Below are 13,172 nucleotides of genomic sequence, written 5' to 3'. Positions count from 1 at the left end.
ATTCAGAAGAAATTCAGATGAAAACGAAGCAATTCAGGAGCATTCAGGAGTGCTGCAATATTTTGATGAAAATTCAGAAAAAAGAAGCAAAACTGTCCGATGATGAATTGCTTTTTAGAAGCAAAGGCATTTTCACTCGGGAGTACACAAACTCGGTCAGGTTTGATGCTGTAGATCGTCCTTTCATTAATCCATGTTGGTTGGGCGAGATGCGATCACGAACAATTTCAAGCAAATTTACGTTGACGAGGTGCTCGAAGAATTTAGCGATCGTTGGTAGTTTTGCTATGCACCTGTAGTTTTCAATGTCCGATCTGGCGCCCTTTTTGAATATGGGTGATACACTCGATCGTTTCCATTCGTCGGGAAAAATGCCAGATGAAAGCGACTCATTGAAGATCTTAGTCAACGGACTAGCAAGCGTTGGAGCACACTCCTTCAAAATCAAAGGATGAATACCGTCAGGTGCAACACCTTTCTTGGTATTGACCTTCGTCATTTCAGTCATGACAAAATCAAGGTCAAGCTGGAAACAAGAGGTGTTATCAGACCGAGGTGACGGTTGATTATTTGGTGTCGTAGATGTGGAGTAATTGCTCCCGAAGAAGTCCGCAAATAAATTTGCTTGCTCTGATTCGCTGGATGTCTTGGAGTCGCCGAATCGCATGGTTTTCGGTATGTTATCAGTGCTCTTTTTAGAGTTAACATATTGCCAAAACGAAGATGGATCACTTTTCAAGTTTAATTTCATTTTGTCGACATACTGATTGTAAAGCTCGGTATTTTTTGCACTGAATTCCTCGTGCAATTCTTCAAATGGCTGCTTGTCATTGGTCAGCTTCCAGTAATCCCAGGCTTTTTTCCTTATATTCTTGAGATGCCGAAGTTCTTTGTTTTTCCATGGGCATTTTTGGTTGTTCTTGCGGACGTTGGAATGTACACTGAATAGCTTCCCAGGCCCATCAGGCCAGTAATGAAATCAGCAGCAAATTTGAGGGAACAAGCACATTGCTATCCTCATCGTCATTTATCCACTCAACGTTTGTCAGATTAAAGTCACCAACAATTATCACCACGTCATCGGCATTTGTCGTGAGTGATTCAATGGCCGAACGATGTAATGCGTAGATTTCGTTGGATGCGTTCGGTGGAATGTATGCATTGTAAATAAAAATGTTGTGTGATGGCAAGCTCGCTTTAATGCATACGTGCTCAATGTCCACGTTGTCGAATTTAATTTCTTCAGTAGAGAAGATTTCATTGTTGAGCGCAATCAGAACACCTTCACCTCGTCTAAATAATCTGTCTTTGCGGTAGACGTCGTATGTGCTATCGAAGAATTCGGCATTACGGTGGCTATGCTTGAGCCAGGTTTCAGTCAAGATGACTATGTCAAAACCGAAAGCAGCACATTTCTATTAACTAGATCGAGAGGAGAGTAAGTTCATCTGACTTTGTTACGAAAGAGGAGAGTAAGTTTCTTTCGACTCAAAAATGGTTAAAGGCGAGTATGTTCATTTTTGGCGGTTTTCCACGGTTTCCGCGGAACTGATAAGAGATAACAACTTGGTGTCTTCGGCAAAGTTGTAGCACTTGAGGTCTTTTATAACATTGCTGAAGTCAATTATCTCTTATCTCTTATCAGTTCCGCGAAAAGCGCGAAAAATGATAAGAAAAAAAAAGTTCTATATAAAATTTGCTTTTTTATGTGCGCAATTTGCGCGCAACTGATAAGAGATAAGAGATAGATGTCTTCAGCAATGTTATAGAAGACCTCGAGTACTACAACTTTGCCGAAGACACCATGTTGTTATCTTTTATCAGTTCCGCGGAAACCGTGGAAAACCGCGGAGGCTAGACGGGATCCCAACATACTTCCTTTTAACGCAGATAGAATCAACAGAAATCATACTCTCCTCTTTCAAAATATATTCGAATTTTTTCACATACTCTCCTCTCGATCTAGTCAATAGATTTGTGGAAAAATTCATCCTGTTTGTTACCCAAGCTGCGAATGTTTTGGTAGTAGACACTGAGGCGTGTCGCGTCGGGTGTGTGCATCTTGGGGTTTAACGGAATCGTCTGTTGCCCACGCGATTTACGAAACGGTTTTGCTGTTGCTCGGAAGTTGCTGCGCGGCAGTGACTTGGGCGCTGAGCAAATGGATTGAACCAATGGTTCACATTCGGTGTCGTCGGTGCCTGTGTATAGGCTGTTTGTGTTGCCATTTGGGTGCATCCCGTTTTTTGACTGCCGTTTTGAATTGACATGTGGTGCACTGATGGACGAGGGAGGTTTTGGTTTGTCAACGAATCCACAGGCCTTAACTGAACTCGGCCATATCGACGGGTTAATAACGCGTTCAAAGTATTGACGTGGAAAATTCAGTTTGAACGAGATGAATTTGTAGCTTGAAATGGGCCGGTCACCACATGTCAATCTTTTGCATCGAATCTCATTGACATAGAGAAGCGTGAGATGTGAACGCTCTTCGTCAGATTGGATGGCAGTAGAACTGACGGAACAATTTTCCTATGTAAATTGCTGACCTGTGGTAACGGAACCGTTTTGGCGTGTAAATTGCTGGCTTGAATGCGTGTGGTATTTTTCATAGTCGGTTTGCGAGCCGGAGCGTGAACCAAATTGCGTAAATTCATTGCATTTTGATGAACTGATGGTGTCGAGACAGTTTCATCAACAGCGTTATCAACACGCGACATACCTGGATCGTCGGATGATGTGAGGCACGTTCGTTTCACCGTTAGAGGTGTCAACGGACAAAATTTTGTCCGTCCGTCCGAAAACCAAAAATTTTTTTCGGGCGTCCGGTCCGAATGTCCGAATATTTTTCGGACGTCCGAAATATTTTTTATTAAAAAAATCAAAAGAAAATTGGATAAGAATACGCAGCGTATTCTTCTTCAGCGACATTTTTGCATTTTTTGGTTGGAAAACTCTCGGAAAAGCACTACTGTGGGAAATTGGGAAATCGTGGAAAGTTCAAACCAGACAACTTTTTTCCGAGAGTTTTCCAACCAAAAAATGCAAAAATGACGCTGAAGAAGAATACGCTGCGTATTCTTACCCAATTTTCTTTTGATTTTTCTAATAAAAAAAATTTTAGACGTCCGAGAAATTTCAAAAAGTTCGGGCAAAACCCTAGGGGGATTTAACTACGTGAAAACTTGTAAAAAAATGATATAAACGCGCACGAAATTGTTACATTCACCAGAGAACTTGCATGATTCCACTCAGTTGACAAGTTCCGTATTAAAACAACATGCGCGAACGCGCGCGAGTTCGTGTGCAAACTTGTAGCTGGACGACGCGCACACATCAGTCGTTCCATTTATTATATCTGGATTAACTTTTTCTTCAACACTTTCTCCAGCTCTTTAAAAATATTTCCTTTGTCCATTTTATAATTATATAAATCTTTGAACTTTTGGAAAGGATGTGAAAAATCTTTATACACGTAAACAACCGATTTTTAGCTTGAAACGCGTTTTAATTGTCAAATAACAACTTGAAAAACGCGCAAAACCATAAACAAACTTGTGTAAACTTGTGACCGTGCGCGTCAGTACGTACAAGGAACGCGTCGAACTCCCGCGAATCAAGCAAACTGGCAAAAAACATGCTGAACTCGTAAGAGTTAAATTCCCCTAGGAAAATGTGCTACGCACATTAATATATAGTTTATCGAAAATACGTAGAAAAACCCATTGGTCGGCTTATGGGAACCGATTGTCCCAAGGTAAATCATGAAAAAACCGAAAATTACACGTACAGTTTTCACAGTTTTTGTGGCTTGCATGGCGTGAATAGTCCTAACACAAACTATGATAAACAGTTTTTTACGTTTCAATCGGCTGTTCTGAAATTTAATACTATCAGTGGTTCAAGATGCAAAATTTTGCTATTTTTCCATACAAAATTCACCAAAATTCAAATTGATTCATATTAACGGCCTTAAATTTCAGAACAGCCGATTGAAACGTAAACAAACCGTTTATCATAGTTTGTGTTAGGACTATTCACGCCATCCAAGCCACAAAAACTGTGGAATTATCCATTTTTAAAAGTTTAAATTCGAGAAAAACTGTTTTTCTCTCCATACAAATGTTCCATTTCTTTTGACCCGTAATTTTCGTTTTTTTCATGATTTACCTTGAAATATCGGTTCCCATAAGCCGACCAATGAGTTTTTCTACGTTTTTTGATAATATTATTTGATTTTCTTCGGTTTATTTGGAATAAATTTCGGACTACCGAAATTTCTTGAAAAAACATGGTGTGCCATAACTTTTGACGCTGACTGTAGATATTTACATACATTTGGTATTGCATGATAGAAACGAATTTTGTAGATAAAATGGTTTTCCCCTAGTTATCGTCATTGTAAATATTTACTCGTAGATAACATATAAATGATACGCGTGTAAATTTTTGTAAGAGGGAAAAAAGATGAACAATCGAAAAAAAACTTTCTCTTTTGGTGTGCCGATCGTTTTTTTTCTCTTCCATCATCATCATCTTTTGTATTGAAACCTATTGCAATCTATCTAATTCATTCATTCAATTTACACGAAGTTACAGCAAAACACACAGAAGTGATGGAAACAACAAGCAAAGTGAGAGAGAGATAGGTAGACAGAAAAAAGCAATATGCGCCTATAAGGAATGTTAATTTCTAAACGTAGATTAGATTGGATGTTATATCAACATTCACAAAACACGGTAAAACTTTTATGCACAGTCGATTGGTAAGGGCTTAGCGCTACCATTTTTTTTCTTGGCTGGTGTGTATGGGTGTATCTTGCTTTTACAACCGATTGCCGACTGCAATGTAATGAACCATATTGAACGTTTAAAGTATTCATAGTTCCTTTTGCCACTTTACTAGTTACACTTGAAGAGACTCTTGCATGTGCGCCTCGCCATCAATGTTGTGTTGAACGTAACGTTAGCGTATCGAACTTATAATATTTTTCTCATAATGCTGCTGCAGTTGCTGTGTGATGCAATCGTCAAAAATTAACGAACGTCTGCCAGTGCATTTCAACTTTCAACGTTGTAATCCTGGTTCTCTCTCTTTCTCTCTCTCTCTCTCTGTGTGTGTGTGTATGTGTTTCTATCTTGCTACCGATCTCACTCCATCCACCAGCAAATTTCAATCATTTCAAATGCAGTTTTATCTTTCGAATATTTGTAGCTTGGCTGCTGTTGTCGTCGTTGCAGCAGCAGCAGCAGTTTTCGATTTTGTAACCGTGCTGTGTGTGCAATGCATGCGCAACTGTTCATTTGGTGTGGAAGATTACCTGTTCGAAGACGAAACAACAAGTAAAACAAAAAATTGGCATATACGCAAGTTGAAAGTGTCATGAGACATAAATACCAAATGCATGCAATAGTTGCTTTTTACCATGCGCGGAATCATCGTCGTTCGTTTCCCATTTCATGTACACATACGGCTGGCTTTCTGGTGTATTATTTGCATTTTCATATGCGGAATGTGCAATGTGCATACACACCAGCACACATATTTTTCGGTTTGTCACAGCAAAGAAAAGCATTTACGGCCTGGTTGACATGAATTCAAAACGTGTGCATCAAGTGTTTCGAAAGAAGCAGGAGAGAGAAAGAGAGAGAGAGAGAGAGAGAAGAAAAAAAACTTTATCAGGAATTTAAACTGGCATCAAAGCATTTGAAAAGCGCGAGCGTCAATCAAGAGCCTGATCTGCGGAAATATAGAAAAAAACAAAAAATATGCATTATCTTACGTAATGCTCAAGTACACTGCCGCAAACACATCGATTGAAAGTGAAGTTGGGAAAAGTGCCGATGATAAATTACTATATGCGAGCAAATGAGTGCAGGTCGTTGGATGGCTTGTTTTCTTTTTCTTCTTCTTTAGGTCGGCGTGTACCGCAATGTATCCTTCGTTTGTGGGCCACAAATTGTGGCATTTTAAGTTAAAACAAAAAATATAGAAAAAAATTATGTGGGTAAACAGAATTTTTTTGCCTTGGATATTGGAGTACAATTTTGGCGTTGTCATCATGTTCCCCGCATTTCTCTACTTGGCCCGTCGTGTGTATGTACTCCATGGAGCCGCCCGATAGTTGTTGTTATTGTTTTTTTTAATTGGTACTTTTGAGTTCGGACTCATTTGAGCGACTCATATCTATCGAGCGAAAATCGTTCAAACACTCTCGCTAATTGCTTTTGCAAAGATGGCGATTGTCTGTCGATTTCTTCATTTGACAAACATTCTGAAAACCATTTTGTTTTCTCTCCACCGTTTTTCCTTCGATGTAAGAAAAGCATTTGCGCCGAGTATAATTATTATTTTCACTTCGTTTGTTTCTATATTAACAGATAAATACGGATCAGCTGTGGCGTGCCCATTAATCGAAAATGCGTTGAAAAGTCAAAACAGTAAAAGGAAAAGAAAGAAAAAACCAAAGTGTGACAAAAGCGATTCATCGATCAAAAGTAACAACAACAGTACAATCTATCGATCGATACGTACGCTGATCGATAGCAAACAGGGAAGAAAAGAGAAAAAGGCGAATAAAAAAACGAACGAGTGATCGCGAGCACAAAGTGACGAACGCACGTGTTTACCAAACGCTAGTTGATACATTGAGAAGAAAGCTTTTACTATTCGACACCGTTTGTTGATTTTCTTTTCTGTGTTGCTGCTGTTGTATGTTTGTTGCCGTTGCTTTAGGAACTGTTGTTCATCTGTTTAAATTTGGTTTGATTGCTTTATCGCATTTTGATTGTTTTATAAGGCAACAAGACCCGTTGCTGTTGCTGCTGCTACATTGTTATCATCTTCAGCATATTTGTGTGTATTGTGATTATGTTCAATCCAAACGAACGGTGCTACAATCTACTAACATAGATATAGATAGATACAGCGAACGGTTCAATATCAGTCAGTACATTTTCTATTTTCTCTCATTTTCCAGACGTGAAAATCAGAGAGAGAAAAAGAAAGAAGGAAAAAAATCAATTTGTTTTAACATAAACAACGATATTACGAAAAATCGAAAAATAACCGAAATTGTGTGTAACTTGTGCGGCTTCGGTTTTATTCAAATGCATTTTTTGTTTCCATCGGCTGCTGCTACATCGCACTGCACGCAATTTTATTGAATGGGAGCGAATTGAGGATCGAACAGCGTCTTCAGTTCAAATTACGAACAAAAGAAGTTTCCATCTAAAAAAGAAATAAAAATTGCCTCATTGTGCGCTTCGTTAACGCTGCCTCCGAAACGAAATGAACTGAACAGACACAGGGACTATGCTTAAAACAAAAAATTAATCACTTTGTTAAATTGACGCAAAAGAAGACAAAAAAAAAAAAACAAAAAATAAAACACGACAACATAGACGAGAAACAAAGCTTATGATAGTAGAGAGCGGATGAATAATCATGCGGAAAGTGGAAAATATGTGCTAAAATCTGAATGAAAAAAAAAAACAAAACATCGAAATAAAACAAAAACCACTCACAAACGAAGTGAATTCAAAACAAAAATTAAGTGTAAATGATTTATAAAAGTTAAGGTTATTTCAATCAAATGCGTGAACTTTTTAGTGATTTTTAAAAGAAAAGTGTTTCAGTGTAGTAAAAATTTCGAAAGGGGGCGCGTGGACAGTTACTAATTTATTTTGTGTGCTCAGTGATAATTAATTACAATCTTCTTTGGAGCGTTCAAAGAAGTGTTATTCATCTCCACACAAACAAAAAAACCAATAAAAAAAATACACACGCAATTTCAAACTGACCAAACGAAACGCGTTTTTATTTCTTCAAGCCATTTCGTGTACGAATTCGTTTTCGCAATTAAAAATGTATAAATCAAACGATATCAAGCATTTCCGATTAACGCTGACTGTGTTAGTTTTAAGCTATATTCCATTGATCAGTGCGCACGTTGCATTGACTTATCCACCAGCACGAAAGTATGATTTGGATTTTTTGGATAATTCACGAACGAAAGGACCATGCGGCATGCCAAAAGGTAAATCTCAATGAAATATTTCCTTTTATTACTCTTCCCATGCCAATTTAAATTGAGGGTTTTGTTTCTGGTTCGTCTTCTATCAAATAACAATCGAATTAAGCATGAAATTCTCCGTCATCTCAGTCAGTGTTTCTTTATACTTGGCTTTGATACATAACTCACGACAATCAAGCGATTATTTTCGTTGCATGATTCCACCGCAAAGATGTTGCAATATTGACGGATTAATTGCTCATTTCTCGGATTGTTATAGTCGCTTTGTTGTCGTTTTCAGCCCTACATGGAATGTAGGCTACTGTAGTTGTTGTTTTTTCCAAGAAAATTTTAAGAGTTTTTAGGCCATTTTTCTGGACCGTAAATTGATTCATTTTAATATCCATATTTTTTATTTGAAATGAAGCAATTACGCTTAATTGCAAAAATGAAATAAAATCATGTTCTTGTAATTCACTTTTGAGATAACTCAAAGAAAAAATTCACTTTTTCCGATACCAATGTGAAATAATGTACAATGACCGTTCACATTGAATGTTCATAAAACACATAAGTGAAGAATACAATATCATCATATAAATTTATTTAATTATTTTTGACTACGATTAAAACTACATTCCATGTAGTGCTTACGATAATAATTTCATGGAAAACATCAAATTAATTAAACCCCATAAATTTACAGGCTTCCAGAACGCAGAGCGGAGCAAAGCGACGATCTGCGGCCTTGGTTTTTTTTTTCATTGTTGTTGATGTTATTTAAAATTCTCCTCGCTAACGAACTTTTAAACTATGTAAAGGTTTGATCGGTGACCGTGAAAACTGATGAAACTGACGTGTCATCACCAGTTTTCAATTGGTTTAATGAACGTTTTGCATATACACAATATAGCCAAATCATTGCTTTTAGTGTCAGTTTTTGATTGCGTGTCTGAACGAAAACAAAAACAAAAACAAGAAGAAACAACGCACAAAATGCTACCTGCGCGTGTGCTTGGCTGGCTGTCAGCATAATTGCGGCCAAAAAGAAAAATAAAATAGAAGAAAAGCCGCGCGAAATCGATATAATTGCACGCCGATCGCCGAAATTGTTTTCACAATTAACATAAAGAAAGAAAAAAAGCGGTGCTTTTATGTCTAAAATGAAACAATAATAGAAGCCAATGATGGTTTTTGAACGACACAATGCACGCGACTCATCATTGCTTTGAAACCTCTTCTATTTTCCTTTAGTTCTCTATTCCATAATGATCACCTTGCGCATAAAAATGCTAAATAGCCACTCATTTCGGTCAATTTCACACAATTGCAATCACAATCTGGCTTACCAAAGCCATGCGTTGCCACGGCGGCCACTTAAACATTAAGCGGCTGCATAACGAATCAATTTGAAAATAAAAAACACTCGCTGCCGTCACGTCGTAACAATGAAAAATTGTTCGCGTCTCACAGCAGCAATGAAACACACATTTTGTGAGAGATGAACGATAAACAGCTTTGTATCATTAGTTGATGGACAATTAAACTGCCCAATCAGCGGAATAAAAGCAAAGATTTAGCAATCAGAGAAGAGAAGAAAAACACAATAATAATTGTTTACAGCAGTAAATAGCATCGTTTATTTTACAATTTCATTGTAGGATTTTTCAATTTTGTGTGTTTGTAACTTCTCTTTGACTTCTTTCACTTCAAATCAAATCGAAGTTGAACAAAAAAAAACAAAGAGCAGAAAAAGCACACCGAATGAAAACTTCCGTATATAGTTGAGTAGTTCAGTTTGGACGGTTTATCAATCATCGCACGGCGTACGAAATGTAAATAACCAAGCCAAACCGAATCAAAATACATCGCAACTTAAATTGCAGGCATAGATTGGCTGGAAATTTGTACATAAATGGGCATTGAGTACGTGCGTCCGCTCGACTGCGCTCACATAAAATACGATCATCGTTTTGTGAGCATGTGTGCGCGAACGCATGGCATTCATGAAAACCACATCGATTCCTGAATATTCTTGGCTGTTTATTGTTTGTTTCTATTCCTTCATTCGTTCAATTAAAATTCCGGAAAGGGTTTTCGAGTAAGGCTCAACGGGTTTCGCTCGTTTGCCCGTACATTGTGCTACACGTAAATCACACGGTATACAACAAGGCTATGTATACAAGTATATCCAATAAAACAATAAATGCACAAATAATGCGATAAATATTGAGTACGGCGCAGCACAGGAATTTAGCATTAAATTCAACAGCACACGGTGTATTTATGTATATAAACAAAACATGCCACAAACATTCACGGGGAAAGAATGCCATGCGAAAGCCAAAAGTTAGCATTCGTGCACACCGCATTAAAAAAAAAAGCTGTGAAATGTGCACAAAACCCGAATCTAAACGAAAATGAAAAAGAAAACAAAATCAGCCAAAACAAAAGCGAAATCATTTCAGCGCTACAGTACGGATTTTTCTTTTGATTCAGGTAAATCAGCATACATTGAGTATCTTTTGAGGTTCACGACACACATCATGATAGTGTGTGAGTAATTACATAACGAAATACTGGCCCCGGATATTTGTACATACAGAATAGCAAATATAATCATCTGACTGAAGGCTACTCAGGGCGACGGCACACACACATTCTGCCTGAAACACCAACAACAAAAACAGAAACGAAATCAAATTGTGTGCTCTAAGCAACTGCAAACGACTGAAAATGAAATTATGTCAAGTGTTTCTGGTCGTGAATTAGTCAGCATTATCGATTGTTGTTGTTGTTGTTGTTACAAAGTTGCCTATTTATCGTATTGTGTTTTTTTGCGCATTTATCGGCTGATTTACAAAATGTAGTGCATGCTGTCGTGTACATATTTTCTCTTCACAACACAACACATGCCACAGTTGGCGCAACAATTGAATGGTCGCGAATGAGTTTGTTTTCAGTGCCTGCATACTTAAATGAAGGTGAATTCCTGTCTGTTTTCTGTTTACGCACTAGTTCAGTAAAGCTCCTTCACACTCGTCACATTCATTGCATACGTTAAGTTTTTTTTTCCCTATTTTTTTGTGTTCACATTGCGTCTCTCGGTATTTCTTTCAATCGTGAGCTTCCAACGATGACGTTTATCAAGCCGTCGAAACAAAAAAAAAAAGAAGTTATAAGCGTTCATTTAGCGTGATTACGCTACTTGAAACTTCAATCGCTCATCAAAATGCATCACGATGTGAAAATGATTGTTTTTAATAAAATAAATCAGTATGTTCGAACGATTGAACGCTCACACATCCGTCCACATCAATATGCACTTGAAGTGTAATTTGTTGTTCCATTGAATTATATATGTTGTGAAATTTAAGCAATTTTTTATTGGAATATTTACACAAATAATTCATAAAACGTGCTCGTTAATTGATTGGTGCGTGCATAATTGTCAGGGCTACAGATCACCATGTACAATCAAAACAAAGGTATTTTCTATGCGAGTGTGTTACACATATAGGACAAATTCATAAAATTACTTGAACGAAACATGTGTGTAACATTGATCGAAAATACTAATTTTGAAACTGAGAAAAAAAAATGCGTTTAAATCGTGGGCTCGGTCAAATCGGCCTAACATAAATGAGTGCATACTGCACACCTTTCATGCTAATCACACAAAACACACTTTTTTGCGCTAGCTGTGGTCGGTCGCTAGGCTATCGAGCGACGCTAGCTTGTTTTTTTTTCTTCGTTCAATCAAGCGACAAACAAACTTAACTAACGCACATTCTCTTTATCCGTTTGTCATCGGTTCGCTTAACATTCCACACTCATACAAGTGTGTATGAGCATGATCGGACCCGCACTTGTGCACGAAAGACGCGCGTAATTTGGCTTGTGGCCAAATAAATGAATGATGCGAATTGAATTAGCATGGAAAATATTTCTGTATGAATTATCATGTAAATGGGCATGCTAAACGTTATGTTTAAATGTGAAATTGGTTTTAATGGGTTATTTATGATGGTTGTTCGTGATTGCGCGTGCACACTGCACACACTGTTTTTGTATTTGCAATGATCGGAATTGGAATTTGATTATTATTTTTTATTGTGTTTGGTGTGTGTATATGTATGTATGTATTCGATTTTTTTTTCCTTTTTCTCAATTTTCGATAATGCTGATATTAAATTCTGTAACTGTTCCCAGACAGGTTTTTGGTATTTAAAAAAAACGACACAAATCGTGTATAAATTTCGTTTCGAGTTTTTTTATAATTCACTTCTTTCTTCTTTCTTCTTTCTTTCTCACTGGTTATTTTTCGATATCATTTTTTTCTACGTTTTCTTTTGTAATATTTTGTGGTCCATTTGTCTTGAAAAATAAAATGTTTTACCATGTAAAACGAACTTTTCCGCACATTTTCGGTAGAATGTAAAATATAGATCACTTGGATGGAATGTTGCAATTGTTAAGTGATGTTACCATAACCATGAAGGACCCGGATGGTATTTATGTTCATCTTCGTTCCAAGACCTTTCATATGATACCCATATTGACTATACTTATGTAGAAATGGTATGAAGTCCATCATGCTCATCATGATGGACGGATATAGTGTCCATGTCCACGCCCATTTTAAAACCTTTCATATGACACCCATATGACATATGTCAACTATTTATATAAAAAAAATGCTGTTAAGTGGTGTTAACATAACCGTGATGGACCGGGATGGTGTTCATGTTCATCTCCGTTCAAAGACCTTTCATATGATACCCATATTGACTATACTATGTAAAAATGGTATGAAGTCCATCGTGGTCGACCATCGTGTTATAACACCATTTAACATCACTTACCATGGGAAAATCGTGTAAAAACAGTAAAAAAAAATAAAAAGTTTAAAAAAAAAAATAGAAAAAAAGTCAATCATGGTCGGCCATCGTGTTATAAATCATTTAACACGGATTAACATGATAAAATCGTGTTAAAACAAATCAAAAATCCGTTCTATGATAACAAGAAATAAAATTGTTTTCAAAAAAATCCAAGGGTCCCCCCTTGGGTGAAATTCTATGACATCCGAAAATTACCAGATGAACTAGTCCAATTTGGCCCAACTTTTGATACATCCAAGATATTTACTAATTG

The 13,172-nt window shown here is 37.1% G+C and overlaps 1 protein-coding gene across 4 annotated transcripts in view; it reads left to right on the top strand.

Moving 5' to 3' along the window:
• LOC129577504 (uncharacterized) overlaps window positions 1-13,172 on the top strand; it is a 36,460-nt gene that overhangs the window by 10,234 nt on the left and 13,054 nt on the right. For all 4 annotated transcript variants that reach the window (XR_008689011.1, XM_055464726.1, XM_055464724.1 and 1 more), the window contains exon 2: window positions 6,382-8,039. Coding sequence is in view for 3 of the 4 variants with exons in the window: in XM_055464726.1 (XP_055320701.1) it covers window positions 7,868-8,039 (172 nt within the window). In the remaining variant the exon portion in view is untranslated. The remainder of the gene's footprint in view (window positions 1-6,381; window positions 8,040-13,172) is intronic.

The sequence above is a fragment of the Sitodiplosis mosellana genome, unplaced genomic scaffold (genome assembly GCF_009176505.1).
Source record: "Sitodiplosis mosellana isolate CC-2019 unplaced genomic scaffold, AAFC_SMos_1.0 Smas_scaffold_6197, whole genome shotgun sequence".
NCBI classification, from domain to species: domain Eukaryota; kingdom Metazoa; phylum Arthropoda; class Insecta; order Diptera; family Cecidomyiidae; genus Sitodiplosis; species Sitodiplosis mosellana.
The sequence above is the reverse complement of the archived record's forward strand: the minus strand, read 5'-3'. Positions and strand labels throughout refer to the sequence as shown.